Raw genomic sequence first — 11,215 nt, 5'->3', positions numbered from 1 at the left:
TGCTCACTGTATCCCACTTTACTGAACCGGCACTACAAAGATCTTTATCTCAAACCAGCATCCACCTGCATTTAGATCTGACTGTAATGGCATTTTCCAACCTATGTGCACATTTTAGTGTGTGACGGAAAGCATGAGCAAGTATCTGTCCTTTCATGTGCTTGACAAAATAAATTTAGACTTCTCATCCAAGCTTTACATTCCACGGTTCACCTTGAATTAACTGAGAGCATTGCAGTGGGATTAGTCATCATCATTCAGCACCTACATTTCTGGTTTGTGCAGCTTGAGGTGAGAGACCAGAACATCTTGTATGCAAAATAATAAGTGGAAAGCAAAACAACACATGGGTGAGGTAAGTAAAGGAAAGTACATACAAAATCTTGCATGACTTGGAATAAGCAGCTCCCTTCAGGAAATTGTGATTTTTGCGATTGTAATAAGTAATGGAAATTCAAGAAATCTCTGCTAATATTTGCCAAATTACCACAGCTCCTTTTCTTTTCCAAATCAAAAAACTGCTTGTGATTTGGACCAATTGTGGCATTATTTTCCTTTGTTTTCCCAATTCCTGCAATTTTACAATAAAAAGAGCACATACATATTGCAATTTTTGACAAAAGCTGCTTCAAAGTCAGGCATTTTCAGGTGCAATTATCACAAAAAAACTCCTGGAGGGTCTCAATAAGCAAGAAGAATATACAGTAACTCCAAAAATGTGTATTGCTCTTTGTAGTAGACTTGAAAACAGTATTAAGTGTACATTTGCATGGAGTGCAGCATTAAATAAATGTATTTGTGTCATTGTGTCTTTAAAATTGGTAGATTTTTTTTCAAAGAGGAAAAAAAAAAGAAAAGTGGGCCTCCCTTTCAAACCGTCACTGCGTTCCTCAGGTCCCACAGGAAAAGCTCGGGATTAAATCACTTCCTCTTACATTGTGATACCACAGTGGTTGGACCACACTGTGTCTGTGTCAATAGACAACACACACACACACACCGACACACACACACACCGACACACACACACACACACACACACACACACACACACACACACACACACACACACACACACACACACACACACACACACACTGTCTCTTTTAATTGCTTTAAAAAGAATAACTTGACATTTTGGGAAATGTGCTTATTTGTTATGTCTGTGTGTTTAATGGAGATGATTAGCTTAGCTTAGCATAATGACTTGAAGCAGAGGGAAAAGTTAGCCTGGCTGCTCCTAGTTAAAAAATCTGCCTTCTAACACTCACATATAAACTCAATTTAAAATGTTGTGTCTTTTTTCTTTAATTTATACACAAACAGAAATGGAAAAAGGAGTTATATTGTGTTTCCTGACCAACAATAGAAATAAATAATTACAGCACCTTATTCCCTGTAAAACCATTGACTGTCTAGGTGTGGTGTGATCAGATTAATTGTCATTAAGGCTTTTTTCATCTTAACTGTAATTATTATCTTTAAGTTGTATGTTTTTAATCCTGTAGCACTTTACTAGAAATAAAAAGTGTAGTACATATTAAATTTATTGCTATTTTATTATCATTATTTGGATGTTGCTACATTGTGATTGGTGCATAGAAGTATGAGACAACCTCCTTTTTCCATCTGAGTCTTACCCAAAAACCCAAAATACAAAAAATCTCTCATTTGAAATGACCAAGATCAGCAAAAAATGTTCATGTAAAACCCATCCCAGTGACAAGAAGGTTTTCAGGGACACACACACACACACACACACACACACACACACAAGAGTTGTAAAAATCTTTTCATGTGACTCTCAGCAAGAAAGTAAATTAGTGTATTTCCCAAATACACTTTTAAATGTCAAACTTGTCTTTTGAGACGTTGTCACGAGAGGTCGACATTCTCATACTCGCCGTGATCTGAGTCCTCCAGTTCGATCCCCGGCACCAGGCTGTAGTACTCAGTGGACTGGGTCATGTAAGCTTTCTCCCTATCAGCTGAGTCTTTCAGCACTTCTGTCACACTGACTGTGTCCAGCTCTGTCTTGCTGGCCCTGTCGGGCTCCTGGGAGCCCTGCCGCCCACCTGTGGCGCTGGAACAGCAGGAGGCGGCTTGGGGAAGAGACTCCACTGAGCCCAACTTGATCTCCACTTCCTCATAGATGTCTCTAGTGCTGCCCAGGAGGGCAGATGACGGGCGAAGCAGCAGCTGGTTCTTCAGGATCCCTTCATTACAGCCTCCCGCTTTATGCTGCTCACCTGCCGCAGGTTGCTTGCTGCGATGCTTCTGCCCGTTACAGCTGGAGGCTCTTTTCTTTGAGGCGCTGAAGACAGGGGCTTCCTTCTTCTTCCTCTTCCTCCCGCAGCACCAACAGAGCACCAAGGCAGAGAGGATGAGGAGGGGGAGCACGATGAAGAGCGCGGTAAGGCCAGCTGGGCGGCACGCGTTGCTAAGGCTCACCGACCACACGAGCCTGCCTGCCACGTTCCTGGGAGAAACACAGGTTAGGTTTCCCACCAGATCCTGCAGCTTGGTGGTCCTATTAGCCTTCCTGCCCTCTTCCAGGCCCTCCAGGAACAAACAGGAGCATTCCCAGGGGTTTCCATCCAGCTCAAGCCTTTTCAGGTTGGGCTTCTGCAGCACAGAGCCGGGGAGGAAGCGGAGCTGGTTTTCCTGCAGATAAAGCCTTTGGAGGCTGTCAGAGTCCTCAAGGAAGCCCTCAGGAAGCTCCTGAAGCAGGTTTCCAGTCAGATCCACCTCCATCAGGCTGGGCTGGCCCGCCAGAAACTCCCTTGGCAACACTGTTAGTCTGTTATGATTTAAATAAACCTTCTGCAGTGTCAAAGCCATTTTGCCCCACCCATTAACAGAAGTGATATTACAGTTGGATAGATCCAGTATCTGTATGTTTGTTTCATTGGTAAACACAGACCAGCGCACATGGCTGAAAGTGGAACCAGAGTAGTTCAGGCAACAGACGCCAGCAGACACCTCAGAAGGAAACTGGGACAAAACGGTAGCTGCTGGACACACACATCCACCCACGAGTCCCGTTTTCACCAGCAGTGTGAAAAGCAGCAGGACGCTCCACTGATAAACCATCTCTGAAACACAAAATACAGTAAAAGACAGTTCAGCTTAGAAAATGCGACTTCATCTTGTTATATTGTTGTCTCTTTTTCAGCCCTACCTGCCTTCCTGGTCTCTCTCTCTCTGTCTCTCTCAGTGCTGGAGGGGATCCAGTTTATGTAGCCTCGCAGAGATGTAAACGAGCGTGTAAACCTAGCAACTTCTCAGAGGGCTCCTGGTTGCTGTGAGGATCGTCGGAGTTGGCATGGTGACACTGGTCATTGGGGATCAGGAGTCCAGTGTTTGGCTGTGGGAGAGGAAACAGGTGCTACTATGACTGTAATGTGAAGGCAGATGGGAGCTGTACAAACATTACTCAGTGGTGGAGCTGGAGTCTAAAGGTTATCTGGGTAACATAAACCTGTTCAAATCTGGACTGTTTTAAAAGGATTTATACAGATAACTCTGTATAAACTGCATCGTGGAAAAGCCTTTTATTGGCTTCAGCTTATTCAAAAAGCAGACACCTATATTTTGATTATAGTAAAAAAAAACTGAACAAACAACAACAATCATACCATGTAAACATCTCCACTGGTTACCTGCCCACTAATTCTTTTAATTATTCGGTTCAAAGTCTACAAATTGCTTAATGGTTTAGTCCCATTTTATAAATCTAACAAACTGCCAGTTTACGATTCAAAACCTTTAATCCTTTTGGCTTGTCACTATTACTCATAGAGATAAAGGACAAGGAACAAGGATATATGATTATTTACTTTATTTATACGTGTGTATCTAAGTTTAATAACCAATATAAACTAAACTAAACTAAATGCTAACGTCAACATATGCTCACAATGCTTAAGTTATGCATAAGCATCTAAGTTTAGGATCTTAGCATGTTAACATCTGCTAATCAACACCAAACACAAAGTAAAGCTGAGGCTGATGGCAGTATCATTAAGTGTTCAGTCATAAACTAAAGTAATGGACATTAAAAATTTAGACCTGATGATGCCAGTAATTTAAGGGATGGCTATGAATCCATCTTGAGAGGGACATGAGTGGACTAAATGTATATTCTCCAACAGTTGTTGAGCCTTATTGCTTAAAACCACAAATCCATGAACCTCAAAAGTCATTATGACACACTCTGGGGGCATGTTGAATACATCTACCAAATTTTATGGTAATCTATCCAATAATTATACAGACGCCACGAGCATGGCTAAAAACGCAATCTATAACTTGAACCATAAAGGTTTTCCATATAGACGTATCTGTAGAATCATGGTGGCCACAACCTCAAACATGCATCTTCTTAACTACAGTCCGGGAACCTCCAGACGTGAATTTTACTGTAATTGCACTTACAAGAAATTATCCCTCGATGACTATTTTAATCTCAGGTTTCATACTACTGTGTGTCTAGTTGGGAGAACGTGACATGAGCCTTTCTCTTGGAGACATAAAGCAACTAATTGCTGGTCACTTCCTTAAATTCTTGATGCTGCCTGAACTTAAAAACATATGCAGTCGACGTAAACAAGGGCCTGTCTTTTCCAAATGCAGGAAGAGGCAGACAGAGAGTGTGTTTGGTCGTTACATCAGACTTCCTCATCCACCACAATAGGGGGCTGGAAAGCTTCTGTACAGTGAGGAGGCAGGAATGTGCTAACTCCCCAACAACAGGACCAATTCTACCAGTGGAGGGGTTTAAGCTGGACCACCGTTGTCAGCTGGAGCCTCATGTATGACTGTTGTTGATCACAAATCAACCTCACTTCACCTGCTGATGACACTTTGAGCACTTTGTGACACCAGCGAGAAAAGAGGTTAAATGAGAAATCAAATACCAACATATCTCAACACAACTTACAAACAAGAAGAAACAAAAACAGCTGAAACTACGACAACTAATTGTTGGCATTACTGAAGAAATTCATTGTTTGTTTGACTAATAGGTTAAGTAACTTTTCTAAGAGAAATTCAGTAGTTCCAGCTTTTCAAATGTGATTATTTATTGGTTTTCTTAGTTTTCTATGACAGAAAAACTAAATATTTTGGGGGTTTTGGACTGCTGATTTGTAGATGTTTCACTATTTTCCTGGCAATTTACAAACCAAACAATTAGATGACTAATGGAGAAAATAATGGGTACACTGTGGAGGTGTGCATTCAAGCCACTTTTACTTTTTTGTTAATGTCTATTCAGCTTTTTTGGGACAAGTGGGGCATTTAATGTCAATATTAGATTAGAGTATTGATGTTTTGTTACTGTTACTGTATTTAAGTGTAAAGGTTTGTATAAAAGTGATATCTGTCTCCTGACACTGTGGACCTTTTTCATTGATACTGTTAACTGTCTTGAAATCTGTCTTTCCTTTGAGTTTGTCTTTGTTTAATTGACAACCTTATCCTAGACCTCTTCTTTTTCTGAGTCTTAGGCTCCTCTGAGATTAAAGGGGTAATCCAACAATTTAATATTGCACTGCCATAAAGTTGAGAGACTTGCAAACAACAGATTAACGACACACTGAAGCAGCAGCGGCTGAGTCAAGTTCATAAACCACTGGATCATACATTTTGTATGATGCAACCAATCAGATTATTTTGTTAGACACTCCTTGGTTTATAAACGCCCATGTATGTGAAACTCAATGCCTCAAAGTTTGTATGCTTTCCAGGGGCGGAGTGGGGCACTAAAAGCCACCGGGAGAATTCTGACCGGCCCAGCCCACCACGTTTCTCCCACTCTCACTTTCTCTGTCTGTCTGATGTATCTTTAGGGTGATGCCATTAGACGTGGGGCCGCTCATTATATCCCCCTACATTTCCGAAAATAGACTTGACCTGCAATCCCAGGAGTCTTTGCTCCATTCTACGTTAATTCAAGAACAAGCAAAGAAATGAAACTGCAGTTTGTTTGTTTTTTATTATTTATGACCATGAAAGCTTTGTAACGCCGTAGATTGATGGGAGAGATCAGAGTGTGCAGGGTAACCATGAATGAGATACAGAGAGTAAGCAAGTGGTATAAATTTTGGATGGACGTTTCCTTTATTAAATAGTATAGCCTTGGAGATTTTCCAAAGGGTAGAGCCTTGAAGTAGAATAATGATGTATAACGCATAGGGCCGGCTTACACACGTCTCGCGGCCGCTCACATGAAATGTGGGCTGGTCCACCTGACCTTGGTGGCCGACCAGCCGACCAGGAAAACTCCCGATTGTCCCGACGGCCACTCCGCCACTGACGCTTTCTGTTACAAGCCAACCATATAATCAAATAAGAATGTTTCTATTGGACAATCGTGCATACCTCAGGCTACATTCAACAATGAATGCATGTCCAATGCAAATGTTTTTAATATCTTCACTTTCTTCAATATCTGCACATGCCCAAGACTAAAGATGGTCAAGATTAAAAATAATCGTAGTTGTGTCTAATAAATTGGTTATGGTATGGTTGGTTAGGCAACACACAGTTAATATTAGGGAACGATAATGGTTAGAGTTTATAAAGACACAAAATCTCATGCATGAAAGTCAGGGGTACTACACATCCATCCACCGCCCTGACCTCCACACTACTTCCAGCATTGGCAATGGACGCAAATTGTGACGTGGGGGAATTCTCCAATATGGACAAATATGGATATAATTCTTGCTGCTTGAAACCAAAGCAGAGATACTCAAGTGACGTCACCCGAATCATTTTTTTCAGACTTGACAAAACTCCTCCAGAGTCCCAGGAAACATCATACATGTGCAAAGCATTCACCATGATGACAAAAACGGACTTTTCTGTTTATGATAAATCCATGGGGTTTACTCTTTAAGAGGCACACAAAAAAACCCACCAAAAGACAACTTGGAAATATGAGGAGCAGAGGTGGATTTTCAGCCTTGACTTAAAATATCAGCAGAGCAGCAAGCCTCTTAAACAAATCCAGGAAGTGTGTGACAAAGGAAAGAAAATGCTCTGCTTCCAGAGAAATATTGTGTTGCTTTTAGAGATGATCTAAAATATTCAACATGTTAAATGTTTGACAGAGAGTAGGAGGCTGAGATATGAAAGGTATGGAGGAGGGAATCTATTCAAGACTGTATATTTTACCCATATTTGTCCAGATAGCCTAGAGCCAATGTACTCAATCATAATCTGACATGTTCATATTTTAAAAAATGTTGCTCAAACTTATTTATATAAAATGTAGTGATTCTAGCAGATATTTGCTGAGGAAAAAAAATATCTCTGGCACACATAAAGTAGTCCAGTTTGAAATAAACAGAAGTAGCAAGGAGCCTGAAGAAAGCTCCACAGAGGAGAAAATAAGACTCTTGTAGACAAACATCAGAGTAAAAACTTATGGATACGAAGTTTTTGATCTGTAACTACACATCAGGTCACAGGAATTCATTCAGCGCACAGATAAAACAAATCACATTGACATTTAAAACCTCACACCACTACTGAGGATTCAAAAACTTCCTGCTAAACACTGTGGGCGTGACTCACATGTCCTCACTTCATTAGCTTCAGTTTAAAGGCCAGTTAGTGGGTATAGTTGAATGTGACAGTTTGACGTCAGAGAGCAAAAAGTACCTTCAGAAATCATGAGAACTCTGTTGTTCAGGGTTACAGAAGAGATTGTTTATGATTTAATTATGAATTCAATTACTTGTATGCATTATAATATATTTTAAAGGGATTTAAGAGTAAATATTAGTGGTAGTAGTAATATTAATATTCTTTGAATGAAATGTATCCCTTGATTTCAAAAAACATATTGTTTGACTTTTTCTTTGATTCTATGTTGCCATTTTTGACTGTGAAACTTCATTATACAGAATCTTTGATAAAATCTTTTCATAAATAACCTTTAAATACATATATACTAATAGTCTGACATTTGGAGTTGCCAAGAGTTTGAGAGAAATTACTGATCCCACGTTCATGTCTGTACAGTGAATATGAAGCTAGAACCAGCAGCCGGTTAGCTTGGCTTAGCATAAAGACTGGAAACAGAGGGAAACAGCTAGCCTGGCTCTGTAACTAGTGGTTGAAAGGCACTAAGCAGGAATACATTAAAGTAGAGTACATTAAAGTAGAGTACTATTTAAATTGTCTGCTTTGTAGTTCTGCTCCATACGACTCAAAGGGAAATAGTAGCTTTTCATCAAAATTTGACATAAAATAAGACAAACTTTTTAAATTATACTGAATTATTTATGATTAAACATGCAGTTCCCAAACTTCACATAAAATCAGTATGTAGTTGTGTCTCTTTGTTATGTTTTAAAAGTTGTTAGCCCCTCTAATCTTCATTTCAAATAGATATAGGTTAGATATTTCACAAAGATGAGAGAAAAGAAGAGAGAGAAATTAATCCAAATTCATGTAGCAGACCTTCTTCTTTAGTAAGTCTTAAGCACTTCTTCCACCACGATTGTACAACTTTAATCTGAATAAAAATCAGAAACAGTTCGCTCTTTTACGAGGGTTATGTGTCGGACTATTTATTAGCTGTCGCTTCCTGGAGTGACCGCTGGCTGCCTGGCATCTGGTTCATGAAGAATGGGAAAAAAAGAGGGAAATGCATTTTGGAAGTAGGTGAAGTTGTGCCAGAAAAAACCTCTACTGTACTCTGCCTGGCAACTGGTCAGAGCCACAAAGTAATCCAGCAACAAAAACCCTGTAAAACTGTCAATTGTTGTTGTAACACTTTGGTTTTTGAACAAATATAGAGATAATTATTCGAGACAGACCCAGACTAGCAGTTTGCCCCTGTTCCCATGTCTTTATGCTAAGCTAAGCTAACCTGTTCCTGACTGTAGCTTCTTATTTACAGCATAAACACATGAGTGGTGTCTACTCATTTAACTCTCGACAAGAAATGTTCCTTTAAAAACCACCAAATTCTGTACAGAAAGGAAAGGGGGATTAATCTATGTCAAAATTAGATAAAAACATGAATGAAAGCAATCTGCTGAATTGAACTGTTAATCTCAAACTTTGATTTCACCGTGTGAACTAAACTGTAAGGCTCTGTGTTCATTTATAGCATGCTGCATTTCCTCTGTTATGACTCTAATTATTTGCATGCTACACGGCTCTGAGACAAGCTTTTGTTCCAGCTGATGGTTATCAACAGATGACGTATTAAAAACTCTTTCACCGCCAGCAGGAAAAGGGAAATAGATGAGTTTAGTGTGGTTGCATTTAGGTAATCATTTGCTTAGATTTGAATATTGTGGTGCAAATATTCAGACTTTTATGTGAGCTAACTGAGACTTTTTGTATGAGTTGCTATTTCCATGCATTCATCAGTTAAGATAGCTCAATCCGGTGAAACATGAAGAGTCAAATTCCCATCTCGGCCTGATAACATACACAGTCTAAAGGTTAGAGTCGTCTCCACCGTCACGGAGGAGGTCTGCTTTGTTTGAGGTCTCTTTAGGTTTCTCTCAAGCAAGCATCCACTCTAAATATTGACACGACAGTCGATCTTTGGATCCTGAAATTACATACAAACAACAGACACAGGCTGACCTTTACCAGAGTCTGCAGAGTTATAAGGCCCTTCCTTCATCCAAACAGAAGATTTGATTTTTCTTGGGTGTGTGTGTGTATGTGCCCAGCGAGAAGGTTTAAATGTGGATGATCTCACTCACTAACAATGTGAGTTGCTACATCCTCTCTGGCTGCTGAGCTTCCTCTGAAATAACGGTCTCCATTCTCCTCTCTCATCATAAAATATCTGTATGTAAAACCAGGGCTGCAGCTGCACTACCACTAAGAACAAAGAGGACATGTTGTGTATATACTTTCTGGGTATTAAGTGAAAGTTGCACATTTTTTAAAGACTGATTTCCTTATTTTAGACTTGCTATCTTTAAAATATGAAACTATTAAGATTCAGAATTCAGAATGAAGATACATTAAATTAATAAAAACTAAATTGACTGAATAAATGGAAAATAATTTGATATTCTAAGCACCTTTTTATGCATTTTTAATTTAAATGCAAAACTTGCACCCATCACTACTCAAATGTGACAACAGCACTGCACAAAATTAACCACAACAGCTTCATTAAACGTTATAAACCACAATTACTGCATGAGTTTTGTGTTGCTAATTAAAGTTCTTACCGGGAGTATGCTAAAATGCAGACTGTCAATTTAAAAAACATAAAAAACATGGTGTTTCTGAGGTGAAAAAGAGAGGTAGACTTTTTAAAACATGAATGCACACCTGTTGAGGATATGAAAAAGTTGAATATGTTTCCACTCACCTGTGATTTCCATGTCTGCTGCTCATCTGTTGCTCTTTGACAGAAGCTCACATGAGATCTGAAACTTTTGATTCAAACATCACAGATAGGACAGCGTCTCCTCCTCCCTCTCTGCATCCCTGCAACTGCAACCTCGACTGAACCTCTCCTCCTCCGGATCTGAGGGTGTGTCTTCCTCCGAGCGGAATGTGGAAATACAGCCTCGGTGCGTCTGTGTGTGTGTGTGTGTGTGTGTGTGTGTGTGTGTGTGTGTGTGTGTGTGTGTGTGTGTGTGTGTGTGTGTGTGTGTGTGTGTGTGTGTGTGTGTGTGTCAGTGTGGGAGCGTGCTAATAATGTTTACAGCACACTCATGTTCAGGTAAAGTCTGTTTAACAGTGACAGATTTGATTCTCACTGAGCTCAAAGGTTAACTGAGCTGATGTGGTGACACAGCACCATCTGGTGGTTGAACTCTCACTTAAGTGGTTTAACATGAGGGGCCTAATTTCCCCTGAGCGTGGGGGGCCCACAGTGAAGCCTGAGTGAAGCTGAATTGCCTGTAAAGCCTGCTGTGACCCTGATCATGTAAATCCGCCTGGTGGCTTATTTTAAGAGGTAGAAGAGTAAAGTAAAATATCCATAAAAACGATAATAAAGCTGTATTATTTTACAAGTCCCTTAATTTTATACTTATGTCCTGTAAATTTGTATGTATGTAAACTACCACACACTACCTCAGTTTGGTAACTGGTTTGGTTCACATCTTGACAGTATTTTTTGTTTTTTTCTTGAAAGCAAATTATGACCAGAGAACAAATCTGAATCAAATCTGAGGATTTTCAGCATTTTATGACACAAATACACTGGGTGCCT

The 11,215-nt window shown here is 39.8% G+C and overlaps 1 protein-coding gene across 1 annotated transcript; it reads right to left on the bottom strand.

Annotated features, from left to right (window-relative positions):
- Nucleotides 1-493: 493 nt before the first annotated feature.
- On the bottom strand, nt 494-10,609 carry si:ch211-106k21.5 (leucine-rich repeat-containing protein 38). Its single transcript, XM_062429512.1, has 3 exons — nt 10,364-10,609; nt 3,182-3,367; nt 494-3,095 (listed from the first exon to the last, which is right to left on the bottom strand). The coding sequence occupies exon 3, from the start codon at nt 3,091-3,093 to the stop codon at nt 1,876-1,878; it is 1,218 nt and encodes a 405-aa protein (XP_062285496.1). The 5' UTR covers nt 3,094-3,095; nt 3,182-3,367; nt 10,364-10,609; the 3' UTR covers nt 494-1,875.
- Between the last annotated feature and the right edge of the window lie 606 nt (nt 10,610-11,215).

This window comes from Scomber scombrus, chromosome 11 (assembly GCF_963691925.1).
Source record: "Scomber scombrus chromosome 11, fScoSco1.1, whole genome shotgun sequence".
NCBI lineage: Eukaryota > Metazoa > Chordata > Actinopteri > Scombriformes > Scombridae > Scomber > Scomber scombrus.
This window is presented reverse-complemented; position numbering and strand designations above follow the sequence as displayed.